This window comes from Scyliorhinus torazame, chromosome 11, assembly GCF_047496885.1.
Source record: "Scyliorhinus torazame isolate Kashiwa2021f chromosome 11, sScyTor2.1, whole genome shotgun sequence".
NCBI classification, from domain to species: Eukaryota; Metazoa; Chordata; class Chondrichthyes; order Carcharhiniformes; family Scyliorhinidae; genus Scyliorhinus; species Scyliorhinus torazame.
In genome coordinates, this window is record NC_092717.1 from 42,650,723 (window position 1) to 42,675,356 (window position 24,634).

The following is a 24,634-nucleotide window of genomic DNA, read 5'->3' on the forward strand; positions in this document are numbered from 1 at the left end:
TGATCGTGATTGTGGAGAGGTTTGTGAGGTGGTGTACACAGTCCTCCTCATAACCCCTATATCAAGCTGTAACTGAACAAGTGAAGATATCCTAGAACACTGAGGGAGGATGAATTGAGACAGGTGCGTCCCAGATCTGCTTGATCTGGCAGCAAGATGAGGCACATGGAAGAAATGTGATCTGAATCACTTTCACTTGCCCTGAGAGCTGTAAATCCATACAATCTCTACAGTGCAGAAGCAGGCCATTTAGCCCATCAGGTCTGCACCAACCCCCTGAAAGCACCTAGGCACAATCCCCCGCCTTACCCCCATGACCCCACCTAACCTGCACATCTTTGGACACTAAGGGGAAATGTTTGCATGGTAAATTTACTTAACCTGCACATCTTTGGACTGTGGGAGGAAACCGGAACACCTGAAGGGAACCCACACAAACACTGGGGGGAAAGTGAAAAATCCACACAGTCACCCAAGACTATAATTGAATCTGGATCCCTGGCACTGTGAAGCAGCAGCGCTTCCCACTGAACCACCGTGCCATCTGAAGAAGGCCCCTTGAATATATGCATCCTGGATTCTCTGCAACTTTCCATTAGAACATAGTGAGTGGAGAATAGTAATCTTTGTTTTTCAAAGAAAGGAAATTGCATTTTTATATTGCCTTTCCCAGCCACCAGATGTCCTGAAGCACTTTACAGCCAATGACGCACTTCTGAAGTGCAGTAACTGTTGTAATGCAGGGAACACAGCAGTTAATTTGCACACCGCAAACTCCCAGAAACAGCAGTGACAAGATGATCTGTTTGGGCAATTTTTTTTTTATTGATGGATAACTATTAGCCAAGGCGCTGGGGATGACTCCTCTGCTCTTCTTCCAGACTGCTGTGGAATCTTTTACATCCACCTGCGTGGTAGGGTCTGCTTTGAAAGCTACCTCTGACAGTGCAGTGGCTTCTCGGGACTTGCACTTGAGTGTCAGGCTAGATGTTTGTGCTGCAGTCCTGGAGTGAAACGTGAATCCATGACCTTCTAATTCAAGAGGTGAAAGGGCTACCAAATGAGCCACAGCTGCCTCACACTAAAAGAACTTTGTTCTTTGTGTCTCTTCTGTGGACCATTGAAATGAGATGCTAATGCATGAAATGTGTCAGAATTTCAGTTGTACATGACCTGATTGCAATCAAAATGGTGTTTCGTTATTCGGCCTACTTAAGAATGGCCGTCGCACTAGCAATGCACTGTGTGCACCAATTTAAGCATTTCGGTGTGATGAGGTGTTATGCAAATACAAGCTTTTTGTTGTTCTTCTCCGGCAATCAAGCAGCAGCACTTCTAACAGCCGGGCAAAATAATTGCAATAATAATTGTAACTGTAAGATAATTGTTCATTATAATTCCCTTTTATTTTGACTTGTGTTTTAATGAAAGCTTCTATTGTGTCCAGAAATTAGATGGCAATTTCAGTAGTTTTTGTTGTGAAGTAACAAAGTGCTCCTTTTCTAGCTTCCCCTTTTCTACATGAGGCCTGTGCCAAATGAGAGTGGCGCTTGTGCCAGGTTATGGTTGACCCTGCCCGCAAACCGTTTCATTGGAGGTGTTTGATAATGCTGTTGTATTGATTCTCCACTGCTGTGAGGCTATCACCATCATAAATCCATATCTCCAGTGTTTTTAGTGCCACCGTGCTGTCAATTTTGTAGCATTCTAAAAGAAACACTTGAGACGTTGGCTGCAGAGTGTATGTATATTTGTGGTATAGCTATGATTTCATCAACAAATACATTCATTATGGAGCGGTGCCTGAGCAGGGATGAATTATAGATGTGTGTGTGTGTGGCCCCGAACGGTTTGCCATGAGTACACAAAAAAGGCCAAATCCCTCATGAGACGTCAGCACATTTTAAATTTACTGATTCACCTCTTTTTTGAATACGACTTGTAAGGAACTTTTTCTCCTTGCCTTGTTGTGAAAAATGAGCAGTGGTAGACTGACACTCAGGTGAACAGACCATCATGAATGCCGAACAATAGATGCGAGTGGAAAATTACAGAACGGTCTGAAGGCAGTGTGTGTATGTGTGTGTTTTAAACGTGATTCACAGCAAACAGAATATTAAGCACCGACATCCTTTTGTTATTTTCATTACAAAGTAATTGTTTTAAGCGTCAGTTGCTGTAAAAATGCTGCGATGATGGGTTGACAACAGGCAGCGCCCTCTCCTATATACATGCTTATACAAATACTCACACACGTTTATTTGATTATTTTACCATATGGCATGCACAAAATGGTCTTTTTTTTTTCTTCCCCACAACTGAAGGGTTAAAATATTTTTCTCCTCCCTGTGTCTGATTACTTTTGAGGCCCGATTCTTGGAAGCCAGATGTGCTTGAATTCCTGATGAAAACATCTAGCCTGTGTTTGTTTAATAAGCATTCAGATATTAGAAATCTGTGACTGCTCGACACTGCAGCTGGGAATGGGGAAACCTCACTGCTACAAAGCATTATTGCTACAGTCAGTAATGGTGTTTAAAGCGCTTAGCTTCTCTGGCTGAATTAGCGGAGGGCGTCTGAACAATTAACTATTGACTGGTGTTCATCAAATTGTAGTTTTTACACAGGTCAGGGCGACCCAGGCATTTGATTGGCATTTTGGCATTTGATAGTACATGGGAGATAGACGGCTTTACTGTATATGGGGGTAAGAGATGAAAATGCAGTTTGAAGCACTGCGTCAGTTCTGCAGCTCTGTTTTAACCAGTTTAAATAGTGTTTTCTCAAACCAACATGACATTCTTCTTCAAAATGAGCTCTTTGAACAAGCTCTAAGCAGCATTGGGTGAGTAAATCACTTCTCATATAATTGCAGAAGACAGCACAGCTTGTCTGGAAATTCCCCATGCCTAGAAATTAAAACCCTTATTTGATGTATGTAAACTGCATTGGTATAAATTGGAAAGTTGTAACATTGTTCACATAAATTGAAGAAAGTCATCTTAAAAGAAGCGAGATTATACTCCAAGCGTACCTTAAGAATTGAAAATTGTAAGTTTTAAAATCAGTATTGAGCTTATTAGGGATTCTCCAAGAGCCTGTATTTATTTATCGTTAAAATGTTTAATCTTGACTGCAGGATAATTTTTGAGTTGTATCTATTTTTTAACCTCAGAAGTAATTCAGTATCAAGGTTGGCGGGTTGAAAGAGAAAATTGTGCACAACTTTTTAAATAAAGTATTAATTTCATTGTATGCAAACTATAATATTTTAGTATTGTGCTGCAGAAGTTCTCTTAAGGGATGGTCCTGATACATAACATTAATTTCAATTGTTCAAGCAGAGTTAAGGACAGGAGCTTCTTAATAATAATTTTAATTATATTGTTATGTACCTTGTTATACACTTCTATTTTATGAATTTTGCCAGAAATGGGTCTTTGATGGAATCAGTACCATTTTTAAAAAATAGCACAAGTAAATAAGAAAAAAATATGACTCAAGAAAATCTGCAGTATCCACAAATTCCTCAGCAAAATTGTGCTGGGTTGCTGGTACTGTTGCTTTTAGAAAGTGCACAGGGACTTGAGCAGGTGCAGTTGATTGCTTTGGCAACAATTTTTTCCCCTCCTCCTTGCTGCAGGGCAACTTCTGGTAGCAATGAATCTCGTAAATCTTGTAATCCACTTTAATGGTCAGAATATCCAGGTAGAAACATAAGAGTATTATAGGAAGATTCTAGCTGTCTAAATGACACATATTGTAACCTCTTGAAGAAATTACTGTCAACAACTGAAGCTGAGTAAATGATTAGTGTAGTGGGCAGTGGCCCTTCTTCTGTGTGCTCTGCAGAGTGGATAGTGTGTGGATGTTCAGGGTTTTCTGCACGATTAGCAGGCTACCTACTATTGAGGAAACCGAGACTTCTGACTGCAGGTACTTTGTAAATTTCGAATTAGTCACTTCAAGAACTGATCACTTAGCAGGTGTTGGGTTGCATATGTTGTGTAAATTCTGCCATAGTATCAGTTAAAAGACTTTACAGAGTGAACTTGCAGCCAGACATGAGGGAAACCATTGCAGATAGAAGGTAAGAATGTTCCACTTTTATAGTTTCTGTAAATGATTTGTTGGTTGGCCTTGTGAATTAAAGCTGTGGCATTTGCCTTATTTTATAATCTTTTGAATGGATAAAATTATAAAAATTCAGTGAATTTTACAATGAAGAATATATTTAACTGGAAAGTTGCTGGTTTATACACTTTAATCAGAAAGCCAGACACAGGCTTCTGCATATTAAAGAATATTATGTAGCGAGGTTGGATGTTACCTATATAAAGTCATTCTTTTCACATTTTCTATTGGAAACAATTTTAATTTTGATGTTTTTGTGTGAAAAAAAAAAATTCTGGTTGACTTAGTAATGAAACTAGAAGACTGGTTAATGTGAAAGAGTGAAAAAAAACTTGATGAAGAATACCTTCGTTTATCTGACGGCTACAGGGTTGAAGGCTGGGTTTTTTCCAGTTCAGAGTTGGCGTAAGAAATTTGGGAAGAGATATAACAGCTCTGCCATACGCTTCCTACCTTATCAGTGCCTGGATAGTGACATATCTAAACTGCAGCAAATTATTAATGTAGTTGCATCTGTGACGAAGTGAGATCGAAGCCGTGAAAAGCTTTTACCTGATTAGGGAAGTGAAACTTGGCGGTAGCTAGCGATTAATACGCGAGGCATGATGGCACTTTCATTTTTTTTCCAGAATGTAAATGGGAATCCAGAAGATTATTGTATTTTGATAGGCATTATGTTATCTCAGAAGTACAGAAACAAATACTTTAAGTCAAGCTTGAATGACCGGCTTGGACATGGGTTGTAATCCACTGACTAAATTCAACATGTCAGCAGCTGACCTCCACTGTTAGTGATGTGACGATTGAGGGCAAGCCATGGGCAGTTAGCTTGGAGTTTGACCTCACAATAGTCCTCCATGAAACGATCAGGGGTGCTATTCTCTCCCCGCCCCCCCCCCCCCCCCCCTCCACGGCGGGTGGGAGAATCGGCAGGGCGCCGTGCGAATCGCGCCCCGACCCCTGCACGCGATTCTCCCACCCCCCCCCGGAAACCAGCGGCGCGCGATTCGCATCGGGCCGCTCGGCAAACCGGCGATTCTCCGGCCGGATGGGCCGAGCGGCCGCTACGACACAAAAGGTTCCCGCCGGCGCCGTCCACCCCTGGTCACTGCCGGCGTGAACTCTGTGGGAACGCTGGGGGGGGCGGGGGGGGGGCTCCGTCACCGGGGTGGCCTCCGATGGGGTCTGACCTGCGATCGTGGCCCACCGATCGGCGGGCCGACCTCTTTTCCCCCCCCCCCTGGGCCTACTTCCTTCCGCGCGTGGCCCCAGAACACCGGCTCCATGTTGGTGAGGGGCCGGCGTGCGTAGGACGTTCCCCACGCATGCGCAGGATGGTGCGGCCCAACTGCACATGCGCAGGATTGGCGCGGCGCCCGTTTGGCATCAAGTAAGGGTGCTGGAGCGGCGTGTACTGCTCCAGCGCCATGCTGGCCCCCTGTGGGGGCCAGAATAGGTTGTGTCCGGGCCCTGTTTGTGCCGTCGTGAAATGCGTCGGCGTTCACGACGGTGCGAACACTTGGCCTCAATATCGGAGAATCGCCCCCCAGATATTTGCCATTTGAAATTTGCATATCAATTGCAGTTGACATTTGGTCAGGTGGCACATTTTAGAAGAAAAAGCACGTTGAATGTCATATGGTTTGTCATGCCTGCATGAAGTTTTGAATTCATCCTGATTTTCTTCTTCCATACCCCATTTTTGCAAGTTAAATTGTTTAATTGCCTGTATTCCACATGCAATTCCTCATCAGAGCAGGCAAATGGTTCTGCGCCAAGGTCCCTGCCAGTAATCAGCTGCTAGGCGATGCACAGTGAAGGATTTTGTTGATTCATCAAAATAATTTCCTTTGCTTTATCTTGTGGGAAAGCACCTCGCCACTGCTTGATCCTTTAGGCCCATGATCAGCATGAATTTAGTTACAACCCGAGCAATTATGGGTCAGCAGACAAACGCACTGTTGGCCTCCCATGAATTTCGTTCCTCAGCTCGGATGTTTAGACAATGTAGGCCATGCACTCCATTGTAACTGCTATGCCATTGTCATTTCCTGCTGAGATGCTACAGTCCACTGACCTAAACGGTGTGGGGTTTTCCAAGTAGAAAAGCTTGAGCTCCAGACAGGTCAAGAATGGATTTGCGCGAGCACAAGGATTTCCAAATTAAACTTCATCTATTTAGACTCACTTCAAAGTCAATATTCAAGCATTCTGATGCAATGGTGTCAGGGTATGGTTGTCTAAGTCAACACTTCATGTTCTAGCCCTAGTACAGCAAGGAAAGGGCATAGACTCACCACAAAGCCTGAAAACAACACAAAAAACAAATGGGGCGCGATTCTCCGACCCCCCACCGGGTCGGAGAATCGCCGGGGGCTGGCATGAATCCCGCCCCCGCCGTGTCCTGAATTCTCCGCCACCAGAGATTCGGCGGGGGCGGGAATCGCGCGGCGATTCTCCGGCCCGCGATGGGCCAAAGTCCCGCCGCTGTCAACCGTATCCCGCCGGCGTGGATTAAACCACCTTTTGAACGGCGGGACAAGGCGGCGCGGGTGGGCTCTGGGGTCCTGGGGGGGGGGCGTGGGGCGATCTGGCCCCGGGGGGTGCCCCCATGGTGGCCTGGCCCGCGATCGGGGCCCACCGATCCGCAGGCGGGACTACGTTTTCTTCCGCCTTCGCCATGGTCTTTACTCTGGCGGAGGCGGAAGAGACCCCCCTCCCCTGCACATGCGCGGGGATGATGTCAGCAGCCGCTGACGCTACTGCGCATGCGTCGCCCGGCGAAGACCTTTCGCACCGGCTGGCGTGGCCTTTCCCGCCAGCCGGCAGAGCGGAAACCACTCCGGCACGGGCCTAGCCCCTCAAGGTGAGGGCTTGTCCCCTGAAGGTGCGGAGACTTCCGCACCTTTGGGGCGGCCCGAAGCCAGAGTGGTTCCCGCCACTCCATTACGACAGAACCCCCCGCCCCGCCGGGTAGGGGAGAATCCCGCCCCTGATCTTCACAACAAAGTTAGTTGAATTAGCTTACAAAGATAAAATTGAAACTTAAAGTGAACCATAATGCATAATTGTTCACTGAGGTGCAATTACATGATGGGGAAGATGCCCCAAAGCAAAATAGGTTGGTAAAGTTTGGCTCAAAATTTCTCACAAAATCTAATTTGATTGAAGATGTTTGCACTTTTTTAAGTTGCTCTTTTCAAAATGTAGACCATAATCTCTAAGGAATGTTGCAAGAAAGGGCGTAAACCATTTTAAAACTGCACAATAAAGTCAATTTAGAAATTACAATGGAGGAAGTGCAGAAATATTTACATTTTGAGAATAGAATTATTCAAAGGTCCAGCTCTCAGATGTCCCCTCAGTTGCAGAGAGCTACATTCTCAGAGAGAAACAGGAGACAGATATTCTTTCATCAGCACTAAATAAGTCATCAGGGCTTGAGGACAGAGTGCAGACTTAGCACAGCTATCAGAAAAACATACACCAATCTAAACGGAATGAACCTCCTTTCAGTCTCCCAATTATCAAGAAAAACAAATGCTACCGTTTGATTTTCAGGATTTCCCCAGTCTTTTGTGATGCATAGTATTTTGTTTAATTAATTCTCGTATTCAACACTGCTCCATGTTGCTTATTTGACTGTCTTCTGTTTGTGACATGCATGTAAATGTGCTGGGTGCATTCTTCTGAGATGCACCTGTCAAGAACCCCAGTTGCTAATGCCGTTGGAAGGTTCCAGGGTCAGCTGATATTTCTTGATTTGCTTGCCAAGGGTAGATGCCCTTGCCATTACAGGAAGATGGAGGGTGCCCATGTCCTTCAACGGCAGAAGTTGTGGCTGAACAGTCCCGTTCTGTAGACCTGTCTATATGGGCAGCTGCAGAACAACTCCCTTTTTTGAGGATGTTTTATTCTACCCCAGGTGGCCTGATGTATCATGTCCCACTAGGATGATGTTCAGCACCTCTACCTCTGGCTCTGTTCCATATATGACGATGACTTGTTTGGGGTGGATGTTGACTTCAATTCCAAAGGCCACGCTGAATATTGTAACGCAAGACTGAAACCTGGAGTATCCAACTCCTATGCCCGTTTTAGTGATTCTGATGGCCTCTGCTAAAAAAACTGCAGATTTTCTTCAGAATCACAAGGTACACAAAGAGCCAAGTATTTACATCCAATTTATGTCACTGACATCTCACTTGAAGGTGGCTGTGCTGCATAAATTGTTTGTTTTTTTATTTCCCCAGGACGTGTGTTGCTATGAATATCCCTGAAGTAATTTAAAATTGTCATTTAACAGTTGCATACATAACAAGAAAACTGCACAAACACACATTTTGCAAAGCCAAGTTGTAAACAATAACTTGAGGTCTCATACTTTTAAATCAACAACAATGGCAATGGGACATAGCTTAGCTTTTGTCCCTTCTAATACTGAACATTTCTAGTGATTTTTCAAATTATTTATATTATTTTAAGGTGTAGATAATGTGATGCTCGGAATCCGTCTCCTCCTGCCCTGTAAAGTGGGGAGTCCAGTGTTCGAAGCCTTTGAGCCATGGTTCCTCATCTGGCAGCACTGTCACATCCGGCAGGCACTTGAATTTAATTTAAAATTTGTTTGGCCATTTTCCAGCATGTCATTATTACAAAATGAAGATCCATTCACTTTGATCTCACCCATGGGTGGTTCAGGAATTGCTTTCCCTGACTTGGATTGTCTCTGCATCTTTGTGACCCCTCACCCCGCTCCCCCACCCCACCCCACAATAAGCTGGACTGAGGGTTGGGTCCTTCCCCATGTTGTGTTATCTCCCCTTAGGATTGTCCTGTGTTCTTATCACTCAGCCCAACTAACTCAATTGTCTTGCGTAGGGTAACATTGGGCGCGACCTAACGGAAAAGTTTCCAAGTGTGGTAGGGAGGGGGAGTTGCCGGGTGTTTCCAACTGTTACCGGTATTTAACGTTAATTAGGGCCGGTAATGAAACCACATGGGCTTCCGCTGGAAAAGACTTGTTCCACTAGCTGATTCGCCTGACAGCGCTCGACAGCTCCCTGCTAATGAGAGTGAGCAGAATTTAAACCGATCCCGCAGAGCAACCCCAGACAGCACACGGCCATGCCACCACGCAGACCCGACTGAAGTTTTGGTGATGCCGACCTTCCCAACTGTTGCCTCATGTTCCTCCTCCTCCTCCACCTCTAGCACGTCACCCCGCTGCTGTGCCAGGTTGTGGAGACCACCACAAAGCGGGCGACCCTTGGTGGGGGGGGGGGGGTAAATGTACTGCAGTGCACCACCAGAGCAGTCGAGGCATCAGTACCACATGTTAAGCAGTCCAATACACCGCTCAATGACAGCCCGGGTGGCCACATGGGCCTCGTTATATCGGGTCTCTGCGCTGGTATCATTAGCCAAGGCCCTTACCCACCCAAGAGCCATCTGGTCATCCTGGAGTGTCCCTCAAGACACCGGGGATCGCCGACTGCCCCAGGATGTAGCTGTCATGCACATTCCTGGGGAAGCCTGCACATATGTGCATGATCTTCAGGTGGTGGTCTCACACAAGTTGAACGTTCAGGGGGTGGAACGTTAATGAAGGGCATTCCCGGTCGGCCTGCAAAGCGAGATGTGAGATACTGGACCTAGGGCATCCCAGCGATAGCAGACACTCCTGCTGCCCAGGCAACGTGGTGAGCTTGGTCCAGGTCAAAGTTTATATAGTACGAAGTCTTACAACACCAGGTTAAAGTCCAACAGGTTTGTTTCGATGTCACTAGCTTTCGGAGCGCTGCTCCTTCCTCAGGTGAATGAAGAGGTATGTTCCAGAAACACATATATAGACAAATTCAAAGATGCCAAACAATGCTAGGAATGCGACCATTAGCAGGTGATTAAATCTTTACAGATTCAGAGATGGGGTAACCCCAGGTTAAAGAGGTGTGAATTGTATCAAGCCAGGACAGTTGGTAGGATTTCGCAGGCCAGATGGTGGGGGATGAATGTAATGTGACATGAATCCCAGGTCCCGGTTGAGGCCGCACTCATGTGTGTGGAACTTGGCTATAAGTTTCTGCTCGGTGATTCTGCGTTGTCGCGGGTCCTGAAGGCCGCCTTGGAGAACGCTTACCCGGAGATCAGAGGCTGAATGCCCTTGACTGCTGAAGTGTTCCCCGACTGGAAGGGAACATTCCTGCCTGGTGATTGTTGCGCGATGTCCGTTCATTCGTTGTCGCAGCGTCTGCATGGTCTCGCCAATGTACCACGCTTCGGGACATCCTTTCCTGCAGCGTATGAGGTAGACAACGTTGGCCGAGTCGCACGGGTATGTACCGCGTACCTGGTGGGTGGTGTTCTCACGTGTAATAGTGGTATCCATGTCGATGATCTGGCACGTCTTGCAGAGATTGCCATGGCAGGGTTGTGTGGTGTCGTGGTCACTGTTCTGAAGACTGGGTAGTTTGCTGCAAACAATGGTTCGTTTGAGGTTGCGCGGTTGTTTGAAGGCAAGTAGTGGGGGTGTGGGGGTGACCTTGGCAAGATGTTCATCGTCATCAATGACGCGTTGAAGGCTGTGAAGAAGATGACGTAGTTTCTCCGCTCCGGAAACCCACGGATAACCTCATGATGCTCCACTTCTCCAGCTTCCACCCTAAACGCATTAAAGAAGCCATCCCCTATGGACAAGCGCTCCGTATACACAGGATCTGCTCAGACGAGGAGGAGCGTAACAGACATCTACAGACGTTGAAAGATGCCCTCGTACGAACGGGATATGGCACTCGACTCATCGATCGACAGTTCCAACGCGCCACAGCGAAAAACCGGACCGACCTCCTCAGAAGACAAACATGGGACACAACCGACAGAATACCCTTCGTCGTCCAGTATTTCCCCGGAGCGGAGAAACTACGTCATCTTCTTCACAGCCTTCAACACGTCATTGATGACGATGAACATCTTGCCAAGGTCATCCCCACACCCCCACTACTTGCCTTCAAACAACCGCGCAACCTCAAACGAACCATTGTTTGCAGCAAACTACCCAGTCTTCAGAACAGTGACCACGGCACCACACAACCTTGTCATGGAAATTCTGCAAGACGTGCCAGATCATCGACATGGATACCACTATTACACGTGAGAACACCACCCACCAGGTACGCAGTACATACTCGTGCGACTCGGCCAACGTTGTCTACCTCATACGCTGCAGGAAAGGATGTCCCGAAGCGTGGTACATTGGCGAGACCATGCAGACGCTGCGACAACGAATGAACGGACATCGCGCAACAATCACCAGGCAGGAATGTTCCCTTCCAGTCGGGGAACACTTCAGCAGTCAAGGGCATTCAGCCTCTGATCTCCGGGTAAGCGTTCTCCAAGACGGCCTTCAGGACCCGCGACAACGCAGAATCGCCGAGCAGAAACTTATAGCCAAGTTCCGCACACATGAATGCGGCCTCAACCGGGACCTGGGATTCATGTCACATTACATTCATCCCCCACCATCTGGCCTGCGAAATCCTACCAACTGTCCTGGCTTGATACAATTCACACCTCTTTAACCTGGGGTTACCCCATCTCTGAATCTGTAAAGATTTAATCACCTGCTAATGCTCGCATTCCTAGCATTGTTTGGCATCTTTGAATTTGTCTATATATGTGTTTCTGGATCAGACCTCTTCATTCACCTGAGGAAGGAGCAGCGCTCCAAAAGCTAGTGACATCGAAACAAACCTGTTGGACTTTAACCTGGTGTTGTAAGACTTCGTACTGTGCTCACCCCAGTCCAACGCCGGCATCTCCACATCAAAGTTTATATAGTCAGCTGCCCGGACAATCAGGGCATCCCTGACTTCATGGATGTACTTGTGGGCTGTAAGTTAGGAAATGCCACACAAGTACCCACTCAAACCCTAGAATGACCCCGAAGTGTAAACGTTCAGGGCTGTGGTGACCTTGATTGCCACAGGGAACGGGTGTCCTTCTCTCCGTGGTGCCAAGTCTGCAAGGACATGGCGCAGATGCCGCAACGTCTCCTTGTTGAGGTGGAGCCTCCTGCTGCACCTGCTGTCCGCCATCTCATAGAATCCTTACAGTGCAGAAGGAGGCCATTTGGACCATTGAGTCTGCACCGGCCCTTGGAAAGAGCACTGTACCCAAGCCCACGCCTCCACCCTATCCCTATAACCCAGTACCTGGAGCACCCGGAGGAAACTCACTCAGACACGGGGAGAAAGTGCAAACTCCACATAGACAGTCACCCAAGGCCTCTGCACATGGGCTGACACCTCGAGCCAGTGCTGACGCTGCTGCTGCCACCTTCTCCGGCGTCTGGCTGCCTGGCCTGCCAATGTCTCCGTGAGGGCAGCTGCTGCGGGGTCCACAATATCATCCATATTGTGATATCTGTAAGGAATTGGAGAGGGTGTGAGACCAACAATCAGTTATCGCTTCCACCCCTTACCCTCTGGTGCCCCGAGCCTCCGCCACCCTTACATTCCCTGGCATCTCTCAGGATGCCATCCAACGAGCCCCAGACCCCTGATTCCAGACCCCTGCCAGAAACGGAACTGGGGCAGGGCCCAGGTAAGTGTCTGATAGAGATAGACACATTCACCCTCTGATTGCAGGGGTGTTCCTAGTGCTGTGGCCCAGCTCTAGAGTGTTTGGTTGTTGGCGTTCACTTTGCTCTCACCCATGGGTTAGGGTTAGGGTTAGTGTTAGGTTTAGGGTTAGGGTTAGGGTTAGGGACTGATTTCGATCTCTCCCTCGATCTGACCGATCCACTCGGATTTACGCCTGCCGTTAGATCACACCCATAATCTTTAGCTTGAAGCAGATCAGAGAGGGGCTGGTTTAGCACAGTGGACTAAACAGCTGGCCTGCAATGCAGAACAATGCCAGCAGCTAGGGTTCAATTCCTGTACCGGCCTCCCCAAACAGGCGCCGGAATGTGGTGACTAAGGGCTTTTCACAGTAACTTCATTGAAGCCTGCTCGGGACAACAAGCGATTATTATATATTATTATTAGAGTGAAATGTCTGCAACATCCACTGTGATTCTGTCTTGGATGAACTCAGACTTTCAATCTCCATCTTCACATCCCTCTGCCATCCTGTTGAAATCATTTATAACGGAGTCAATAGGTTCCCCAGGCAGTTGGACTCTTTTATTGAGTTTAGCTCTTGCGAATACTTTATTTGTTCTCAAGATGAAATAAATGTCAAAGGATTTTAAAACCTCCTCCTATTTGGCAGATGAATCATCAATGGCTTGACATGCAATTACATCATCTGCAATTAGCCCAATGATGTAAAGATGTGTGTTTATTTGTTCTATTTCTGATTTTTTTATTTAATAATCTTTATTAGTGTTGCATGTGGGCTTACATTAACACTGCAATGAAGTTACTATGAAAATCCCCTAGTCGCCACACTACGGCATCTGTTCGGGTACACTGTGAGAGAATTCAGAATGTCCAATTCACTAACAAGCACGTCTTTCGGGATTTGTGGGAGGAAACCGGAACATGGGGAGAATGTGCAGACCCTGCTCAGACAGTGACCCAAACCGGGAATCGAACCTGGGTCCCTGGCATTGTGAAGCAACAGCATTAACCACTGTGCTACCATGCTGCCCATTTCAACCTGAAGTAACGCTGTGTATTAAAAGTCTTTTCTTCTAAAGACTCCATTTTTGTGAGTGGTCTGAACCTTGTGTGAGTCCCAGTGGAGTTTGAAGTGGGTTGTGATCCAATTTGAAGATTTAAAAAATGGGGGCGATGGTGAATTTATGCTCCCATTTTTGGTGAGTGCGATCAAGAGGCGGAAAATCTCGCAGGAGTCCCAAAATGTGTTTTACACTGATGGGATTTCCCGGGCGATCATGTTGGCCAGAGCCACACTGACCCTAGGTCTCTCATCACTGTGGTCGGTACTGTCAGTACTGTACTCAGTCCCACATTAATCCTTCAACTCCTCACTTAAAAGTTGCGGTTGCATTCCTGAAAACCGTGACTTTAAGTGAAATAACATTAAATGAATCTTTGGTTCCCACGGGAATCAGTGTTAAATCCGGAGTGACAGTGATTGTCTCAGCCGGGCCTCTTAATCAGGCTCACTGCCCTGAGCTTGGGCCTTGCTCGCTCCTGACAGACTCTGGTTATGATGATGGTGGCGGCTCCAGCATCAGAACATTGCGTCAGCTGATCCAGAATGCATTGCACAGTGGGAGGCAGAGTGCAAATTGCGTGAAAGTGAAAATTGTTGCGCATTTCACAAAAAACAAGTCCCAAAGAATAAACAATGCTAAAACAAAACAAGTGGGATGACTTAAAACGAACAACATACGAATATAGAAACAAGGAGCATAGACTGCTCAGCCCCTCATGCCTGCTCCACCTATTTATATGGTAATCGCTGACCTGAATGTCAAATCTGCATCCCACCTACCCCCAATAACCTGTCATCCCCTTGCTTACCAAGAATCTCTGCCATGAAAATATTCAAAGACATTGCTTCCACCACCTTTTAAGGAGTTTGAAAGACTCACGACCCTCTGAGAAAAGAAGTATCACTTCATCTCTGTCTGAAATGGGCAACTCCTTATTTTCAAGCAGTGACCCGTAGTCCTGGATTCTCCACAAGAGCAAGCATTCTCTTCACATCCACGTTTTAAATATCCTTCAGGACCTTTATTTCCATCGCATCCCTACAGTGCAGAAGGAGGCCATTTGGCCTATCGGGTCTCTGCTGACCATCCAAAAGAGCAACCTGCCTAGGCTCACTCCTCCACCGTACCCCTGAAACCACACCTAACACTTTGGACACCAAGGGGCAATTTAGCATGACCAATCCACCTAACCTGCATGTCTTTCGCAGCCAGTGAGAATATGCAAATTCCACACAGGCAGTCACCCAAGGCTGGAATCGAACCCAGGTCCCTGGCCTGTTAGGCAGCAGTGCTAACCACTGTGTCACCCCAATCAAGTCGCCTTCAGTCAAGTCGCCTCTTGCTCTTCCAAATGCCAGTGAATAAAAGCCTAGACTTTCCCACCTTTCCTCAAAAGACTACCTGCCCATCCCAGGTATTAGTCTGGTAAACCTTCTTTGAACTGTTTTAAGCATTTACACCCATTGTTAGATAAGGTGACCAATACTGTACACAGTACTCCAAAGGTGGTCTCACTTAGTGCCCTGTACAACTGAAGCATGACCTCTAGTGCTTTTGTATTCAATTTCCCTCAAGAACTTAATGTATCCAGTGCTGGATTCTCTCTGGGAATCTTTGCACTCTCGCAACTGGCTTGCTGTCGAAGTCCAGTTTGCCAATGAGGCTGAAGAGTCGAGGGTTATTTTCTTGTGAACTGAGGGATTCCTGTACTTGATGATGCTGTATTAAGGCAATATTCAACCTGGTGCTGGGAGGAGGGCGGGGGGGGGGGGGGGGGGGGGGGGTTATTTGGGACTTTACAGCCAGTTAGGTGGCTGCAGGAAGTGTTCAGACCTATCTCTGTCCTCATTCGAATTTCCAGCCCCTCAAAATACATCGTGTAGCAAAATGAGTAAATCGGATTGGCGGGGTTGCCGCTAATACCAGGGTTTTACCCTACAGCACGGGAGCACAGTTGCTTCACAGCTCCAGGGTCCCAAGTTCGATTCCTGGCTTGGGTCACTGTCTTTGTGGAGTCTGCACATTCTCCCCGTGTCTGCATGGGTTTCCTCGGTGCTCCGGTTTTCTCCCACAGTCCAAATATGTGCAGGTTAGGTGGATTGGCCATGCGAAAGTGCCCTGAGTCTCCAAAAAGGTGAGATGGAGTTACTGGGTTACGGGGATAGGGTGGAAGCATGGGGCTTAAGTGGGCTGCTCTTTCCAAGGGCCGGTGTAGACTCGATGGGCTGAATGGCCTCCTTCTGCACTGTAAATTCTATGATCTATGCTGTGGCACTGCTTCTGTAGTTTAATGCATTGTCCTCTTCCCCAGTCTAAGCTGTTTGTTGTTGCTTGTTTTATTTTCTTCTCATTGTGAGCTGCTGTTGCTCTCGCTCTCTCTCTCTTTTCCTCCCCAACCCCCAGTTTGTTACCATAGCTTTGTAGTTACAGAAGATAAAATTAACAACCACCATCCATCAAAGCGCTACCTCCCCTGTGACAATTCAAGTGGAGAGAGAGTGCAACTCTTTGCAATTTTAAATATGTGTGTGTGTGTGTGTGCAGGGCTTTCTCTCTCTGTTTCCAGGATTGCCAGGAAGGGGAAGGTGCCGATCTGTAAATATGTTTGATCGCAGGCGTCTATTTGCAGTCGCGGGCAGCAATTAATTTTTAATTTTAAAAGAGGTACATCAGAAGCAGTCGGAATGAAATGGAGGGCACAGGCCCAGTGAAAAGAATTCCAAGATACTTGTTCAGAATATCCAAAATACTGGCGTATTTACAGATTGGTACTCCCCTGAAAAGGGTGAGAGAAAACGTAAACGTACACATTTCGAGTGCGCACAGTGTGTGGATGTTGAAATGGGGTCACGTTGGTTAGTTGAAATTAAAATGGGACGCCCATAACCAAAATGTAGTCCTCAACAAAATCAAGTGAAGCAGTTATGTTGTCTCTAAATGTGTTCTTGGGGTGGGGGGGGGGTGGGGGGGGGGGGGGGGGGGTGGGGAGAAATACTTTGTATCTCTGAGTCACCTGCTCCCACATTATTTCATGTCCCCTTCCACCATGAATTTCACTTTGGTGGTGTCCTTAGATCCTGTTCAATGGCTTCAATCTTCCTAGCAATTAAATGGATTGAATATCTGCTCATCCAGCACAGTGTGGAACTGCAGTCTGATAAATCAGAGCCAACATAGGATTCAAGAGAGATGACAATCTGGGGCGTCATTCTCCGACCCCCCTCCGGGTCGGAGAATGGCCGTTGGCCGCCGTGAATCCCGCCCCCGCCGAAGTCTCCGCTCCCGGAGATTGGGCGGGGGGCGGGAATCCGGCCGCGCCGGTTGGCGGGACCCCCCGCTGGATTCTCCGGCCCGGATGGGCAGAAGTCCCGCCCAGAAATTGCCTGTCCCGCCGGCGTAAATCAAACCTGGTATTTACCGGCGGGACCAGGCGGCGTGGGCGGGCTCCGGGGTCCTGGGAGGGGGCGCGGGGCGATCTGACCCCGGGGGTGCCCCCACGGTGACCTGGCCCGCGATCGGGGCCCACCGATCCGCGGGCGGGCCTGTGCCGTGGGGGCACTTTTTCCCTTCCGCCTCCGCCACGGCCTCCACCATGGCGGAGGCGGAAGAGACTCTCCCCACTGCGCATGCGCGGAAAACTGAAAGCGGCCGCTGACGCTCCCGCGCATGCGCCAGGAAACTGACAGCGGCCGCTGACGCTCCCGCGCATGCGCCGCATTTCCGCGCCAGCTGGCGGGGAAACAAACGCCATTCCCGCCAGCTGGCGGGGCGGAAATCCCTCTGGCGTCGGCCTAGCCCCTCGATGTTGGGGCTAGGCCGCCAAAGATGCGGAGCATTCTGCACCTTTGGGCCGGCGCGATGCCCGTCTGATTGGCGCCGGCTTTGGCGCCAGTCGGCGGACATCCCGCCGTTGGGGGACAATTTCGCCCCTGGTGTCATTTGGATGGCATCAGCATACGTGTGAAACCCAACATCACCGAGGGGCTGCATGTGGGTGAGAAATATATGAAGTCAAGGATACACTCTTGTAGAACTAGGGCAAGATATTTAAGAAGATGGTTTGTCATGGAGAACAGAAGTCGAGGATTATCTTTGAATCCTATAATAATCTTGGGATAGGTTATGCTTTGGCAGAAGAGAGAGCAGGACCAGATGATGCTTTATGTGATCCAGCTAGATCTGGCAAAAGGCTAAAACGGCTGCCCACCAGAAAGACTGAAATATTGGATTTGATGAAGTGGAGATGGGGGCTGGGATCCTCCGAGCCCGCGCCGGGTCGGAGAATCGCTGGCGGGGGTGCGCATGAATCCCGCCATCGCTGCTCCGATGCCGGACCGCCGATTCTCCAGTCGCTGTGGCGCTGGTCGGGGACCATTGAAAACGGCCCTTGTGGCGATTCTGCGCGCTCGACGGGCCGGATGCCCGCCGAGTCCCGCCGCCACCGTTTGCGTATGGTCGTACCCAGCGGGACCTCAGCGTACTGGCTGCAGGGTCATCCTGGTGGGGGGCGGGGAGAGCCGACTCCGGGGGGGACCTCACGGTGGCCAGGCCCGCGATCCAGGGCAACCGATCGGCGGGTGCACTAATTCCAGGGGGGCCTATGTTCCTCCCGCCGGGCCCCTGTAGGGTACCGCCATGTTGCCAGAAAGCTGGCGCGGAGACAGCTGTGGCGCACATGCGTGGACCCGCCCAGCCGTGGCGCGGACCTGCGCTGGCGGTGGCGCACATGCGTGGACCCGCGCTGGCCGTGGTGTGGACCCGCCCGGCTGTGGCATGGACCTGAGCTGCCCGTGGCGTGCATTCGCGGACCTGCGCTGTCCATGGCGCGCATGCGTGGACCCACCCGGCCGTGGCGTGGACCCACCTGGCCGTGGCACGGACCTGAGCTGGCCGTGGCGTGCATGCGTGGACCCGCTCGGGCCGTGGCACGCCGGCTTTCGGCGCTGGAGCAGCGCACAGCACTCCGCCGCCGTTCTAGCCCCCGAGGACGGGGAGAATAACTGGGCCTGGAGGATCATTGACGCTGCCGTCGCTCGCGCCGGTTTTGAACCCGGCGTCAACACTTGGCCGGGATTTCGGAGAATCCCAACCGAGTACAGTATTGAGAGAAATGGCTTGGGTGAGAGAGAGAGAATAATGGTTTTAATAGGGACTGCTGCGTTATGCTGCTTCGGATACACAGGCTGCTACTTGATGCAGTCTTAACTAAAGGATGCTCCAGACTCTGAAATGAGTTCAACGTGTTTATTGAACTATTAACACAGTTCTCAAATGAGTTTGACTCTCTGCTAATCTAACTGTAGTAACTCAGTCTAACTGTACCAGCTTGCTCTAAGCCACGTGCTGGGGTGTGATGCTGCCGATCAACCCTGTCTAACTCTCTAGATGTCTGTCTGCGGAAAGAGGCAGGGTGTGAGTGCCTCATCCCTTTTATAGTGTTTATGTCATGCCCCCTTGTGGTGATGCCACCTCTGAGTGTCCTGACTGCCGATTGGTTGTGTCCTATTCTGAGTGTTCATTGGTTGCATGTTTGCATATCATGACATCTCCTCCCTTTGTTTCTAGATATACATGTGATTGTATCTGTCTAATGTGACTGACTGAGGAATACAGAACAAACAAAACCAATGCTCATAAGTCCAGTCTCTGAGGCTTGCGTCTGATCCTCGTCGACCGCCGAAGAGGTGGTGGAGGGGATGACGGTGTCTTGACAGGCGAGTGGGAGGCACGACTGGTGGCCTCGTGGTTCGAGGTGTCTGGAGGTGGCAATTCGACATGTGGAAATGGACGGGAAAGTGGTTGTGGGCAAGCAACTTTTCACAGTGCCCTTCAATTCCTTCACACAATGGAGCCATCAGCCATACGCATGACATAGGATCTGGGCGCGGCCTGTCGAACGACGACAGCTGGAGCAGACCACCCACCATCCGGTATCTTGATCCTGACCGTGTCTGCCGGGGATAGCACGTCCAGATCGGTGGCATGTGCGTCATAGCCCTGCTCCTGACTGACACGAAGCTGCTGCATCTTCTGCAGCACCGGGAGGTGATCAAGGTTGGGCAGGTGTATGGCTGGAAGCGTCGTCCGCAGGTCCCTGTTCATCAGCAGTTGAGCTGGCAACATGCCAGTGGACAAGGGAGGCGCCCGGTATGCAAGTAGTGCAAGGTGTATGTCGGAGGCGGAGTCCGAGGCCTTGCGGATGATCTGCTTAACGATGTGACCCCTTTTTTGACTCTGCCATTGGACTGCGGATAGTGCTGACTGGAGGTGACATGCCTGAAATTGTAGCTCTTGGCAAACGTGGATCATTCTCGACTGTGGAAGCACGGACCATTGTCGCTCATGATGGTGTTCAAGATGCCATGCTGTCAGAATGTTTCTTTACACGCTTTGATGATGGTCCGTGAGGTCTGGCAGCTTCAGCACCTCAGGATAGTTTGAAAAGTAATCGATGATTAAGATATAGTCGCGACTATTCGCGTGGAATAGGTCAATGCTAACCTTGGACCATGGAGAGGTCTCTGGGTCATGTGGTTGGAGCGTCTCCTTGCTCTGCGCTGGTTGGAACTTCTGACAGGTTTCGCAGTTCAGGACCATGTCCGTGATGTCCTGGTTGATACCAGGCCAGTAGACAGCTTGCCAGGCCCTGCGTCTGCACTTTTCTACGCCCAGGTGTCCCTCATGAATCTGTTGCAGCACCATGCTCTGGCGACGTAGCGGGGTGACTATCCTATCCAGCTTGAGCAGGATGCTGTCGATCAGCGCCAGGTCGTCCTTGACATTGTAAAATTGAGGGCATTGCCCTTTCTGCCAGCTATTGCTGAGGTTGTGGATGACTCGCTGCAACAAGAGGCCTTTGGCCGTCCCTTCTCAGATGAGAACGATCTTCTCATCTGTTGCCGGGAGAGTGCTTGCACACAGTTGTACCTGCAATTCAATGTGCTGGATGATCTCCAGTGGTTCACTGGGTGAGTTGACGGAGCGGGACAATGCATCGGCGATGATGAGCTCCTTGCCAGGTGTGTACATCAAATTGAAATCATACCTCTGGAGTTTGAGCAGAATTCTCTGCAAACGAGGCGTCATATCGTTCAGGTCCTTTTGGATGATGTGAACCAGAGGCCTATGGTCCGAATCAACAGTAAATGTGGGCAAGCGTAGACATAATCATGAAATTTGAGGATGCCGGTGAGAAGACCTAAACACTCCTTCTCAATCTGAACATATCTGGTCTCAGTGGGTATCATTGCCTGTGACGCATATGCTACTGGTACCCAGGATGACGTGTCATCTCTTTGAAGCAACACCAGCCCAACACTCGCATCTGTGGATATTTTGGTCACTCGGTCTGGGTCAAAGAATGCAAGGACGGGTGCAGTGGTGAGCTTGGCTTTCAGCTCCAGCCACCCTGTTCAGTGCTCTGCCTTTCACTCAAAGGCGGTTGATTTTTTCACCAGGCTGCATAGGGCGTAGTGTGCGTGGCCAAATTCGGGATGAAATTGCCAAGGAAATTGACCATTCCCAGGAAGCACAGTACTGTGCTCGGGGACTTTCATTGCCTCGATGGCTTTAATTTTGTCTGTGTCCGGGCGCACACCGTGTCGCAAAATCTGACCGCCCAGGAACTTCAGCGTGGATGTCCCAAAACAGCACTTGGACCTGTTTAGCTTGAGGCCATGTTCATGTTTGCGTTGGAATACTTTCTTGAGTCGTGACACATGTTCCTCTGGGGTTGTGGACCAGATTATGATATCGTCAACGTAGACACAAAGCCCTTCTATTCCCTCCATCATCTGTTCCATGATGCGATGGAAAATCTCTGATGCCGAGATGATGCCAAATGGCATTCGGTTGTAGCAGAATCTGCCAAAAGGCGTGTTGAAGGTGCAGAGCCTTCTGCTGGATTCTTCAAGTTGGATTTGCCAAAATCCTTGGGATGCGTCCAATTATGTGAAGAAGCGCGCGTGTGCCATCTCACTCGTGATTTCTTCCCTCTTCGGGATGGAGTAATGTTCCCGCATAATGTTTTTGTTTAGATCCTTGGGGTCAATGCAGATGCGTAGGTCCCTCGAAGGCTTTTTTACGCACACCATCAAGCTGACCCTATCGGTTGGGTCAGTGACCTTGGAGATGTTACCTTTTTGTTGTAGATTCGTGAGCTCTGCCTTCAGGCGCTCTCTCAGTGGAGCAGGGACACGTCGTGGTGCGTGGACCACTGGCTTGGCATCAGGCCGCTGTAGAATCTTGTTCTCGTACGGCAGCATGTCCATCCCGCTAAATACATCTGGGTACTGGGTTAAGATGTCGTCGATGCTGGCCTGAAGATCCGAATGGGATGGCGTTATGGTGTAGACCCTTTGAATGAGGTTCAGTTGCTTGCAGGCGTGCGCACCTAGCCCTGTCTGGTTTAATAATCTCGAAGCGTAAGCTTGCTTGTGTGTGTCGGCTGGACACCTGCAGATGGCAAGACCCCAGTGCCTTGATTGTGTGTCCATTGTAGTCCAGGAGTTTGCAGGCAGCTGGAAGGATTGTGGGAGGCTTCTTGATTCTCTTGAAGACCACCTGCGAAATCAGGTTGGCGGAGGCACTTGTGTCCAGTTTGAACTGGATGGGGCAGTGGTTGATCTTCATCACTGCATGCCATTTGTCCTCGGAATCCACGGCCAGGATTGAGTGGACTCGCGATGTGTCCGGTGTGGCGTATTCACACTTCGTAATAATGCCCACTCGGTAAGTGTTGTCCAGGTATTCATCATCTGGATCCGTTGCACTGCCTGGATCAGAGTCATGCATTCGGTGTTGCACACTTCTGATGCGCCACTGTCTGAATTGGGAGCGCTGGCTCCTGACTGGTGGTGCAGATCTGCACAGGGCTGCATAGTGGTTTGGTTTCCCACAGTTTAAACAGCGTTTGCCTCTTACAGGGCAGTTTTTAAAAAAATGGCGGTGCCGCAGTTCGTACACATCATGACGTCGGCATCATGACTCTCAGTGCGTCGTTGCGCATGCGCGGTGCGGTTCTCGGACGTCTGCACCTGCGCAGTGCGGTTTTCGGCCGCTTCGTGCTCCCGATCGCATGGCGCATGCGTCAGGCCCCGGGAAGAGCGCGCGAAATGGCCGCTTTCGTCAATGTGGAGGCGCTGCATCCGGGAGATGGCCTGAACACTCTCCACCTTGTGGGAGGCTTGTTTTTCGCTTTCTGCCATTTTGTATTGTGAATAGTGATTATTAGAGTGCTCATGCACAATACATGTTTCAATCGCGACTGGCAGGATCATGTGCTTGATTTTCAACAATTGCTCTCGCAGAGGATTAGAGTGGACTCCAAAAACGATTTGGTTACTGATCATGGAGTCAGTGATATCACCAAAGTTGCAGGATTGCGCTAACAGTCTAACATTAGGGTTAGGGTTAGATAGGTGTTGAAGGATTCTTCTTTACTTTGCATCCTCTGCTTGAAGATGTAGCATTCGAAGATTTCATTGGTGTCCATCTCGCAGTGGCTGTCGAATTTGTCCAGGATGGTTTGGTACTTCGTTTTGTCCTGCCCTTCGGAAAAGTGAAAGGAGTTGAAGATCTCTATCGCATGGTCACCCGCAGTGGTGAGTAGAAGAGCTATCTTCCAAGCATTGGCCGTGCCATTGAGGTCGGATGCTTCCATGTATAGTTGACATTTCTGCTTGAGTGATCACCAGTTGGCACGAAGGTTGCCGGTGGTCCTGAGCTGATGAGGAGCTTGAATCTTGTCAATTGTGCCTGTATTCAGTCGCTGGTTGTCATGGATCTTGCTGAGTTGAACTAAATAGACTGAACAGTCACTCCTGGTATCATGTTGTGTTATGCTGCTTCGGATAACACAGGCTGCTAGAGGGCGGAGTTCTTCGATTTTGAGACTTGAGTGCAGAAGAGGGAGGCCCCTTAAACGCCTGTCCTGCCACCCAGAATGATGGGATCCCATGCCAGATTCTGCATTTCGAACTCCTTTATTATGCACAGAGTCGTTCTCCTCCAACTCGCCTGGTGGGCCAGCAGCTGATTCGTCCATCTGCCCTCAAGCGACAGGTTTGATGGTCCTGGTGCCATTTTTAAATACCAGTCCTGTGCACACATATCACTCTATCCAGCCCACCTGTCTTCACCAAACCATGCAGGATTTCAGAAACTAGAGGAATAAGACTGAAGAAGAAGTCTGTCCCTCGATTCAACCAGCTCCACCTCCCACCCTTCACCCACAAGCACATCATCTAGGAAGTGACCCAGGCCCACTTGGATCTCTAACCACTGCCTCTGGAGTCTTCATCCACCTCCTTCCAGTAAACAATCTGTTATCCCCTCCTGCTTGTGAGATTGTCATGCAGTGTTGTCGGGGCCCAGCCTCCCTCCCTGCGGCCTTCTCCCTGCCTTCCATTGGTCATCTTCATCCACCTGAATGCCCCTCTGCCTGTCACTGTGAGCCCTTCCCTACCCCCTCACTTTGCAAAACACCACCCCTGTCTTCATCAGGCCACCACCATCACGACCCCCCCCCCCCGCCCAAACCTTGCACTCCATCCCCGTTGAACTTCAGAACTTTGTTGCGCCGACTGCATGTGTCCCACAGCACATCTGTGTATGGTATCAGAGGTGAAGGAGACCCTGTACTCCCCAAGCCACAGTACTGAAATCAGATGGTGACACAGGAAGATCCATGGGTCCAGCTGGCCATGAAGACCAGCTCAGCATGGAGATGAAGGGCAGGAGCCGGAACAGCAGCTGTTTCAATGAGCATTCATGAAATGCAAATTAATGCAAATGGAGCCGCGCCTCCAGCCA

General features: G+C 49.3%; 1 protein-coding gene across 30 annotated transcripts in view; it reads left to right on the plus strand.

The window, feature by feature from the left end:
- The window catches only part of rims2a (regulating synaptic membrane exocytosis 2a), a 1,580,193-nt gene that overhangs the window by 533,230 nt on the left and 1,022,329 nt on the right, over positions 1 to 24,634 (plus strand). The window contains exon 1 of one of the 30 annotated variants that reach the window (XM_072467201.1): positions 2,700 to 2,845. The exons of 28 other annotated variants lie outside the window; for them this stretch is intronic. In XM_072467201.1, the coding sequence (XP_072323302.1) occupies positions 2,715 to 2,845 (131 nt within the window). In that variant the 5' untranslated portion in view covers positions 2,700 to 2,714. Of the gene's footprint in view, positions 1 to 2,699; positions 2,846 to 3,972; positions 4,091 to 24,634 lie in introns of those variants that run through there. One more of the 30 variants, XM_072467203.1, reaches the window with a different exon arrangement.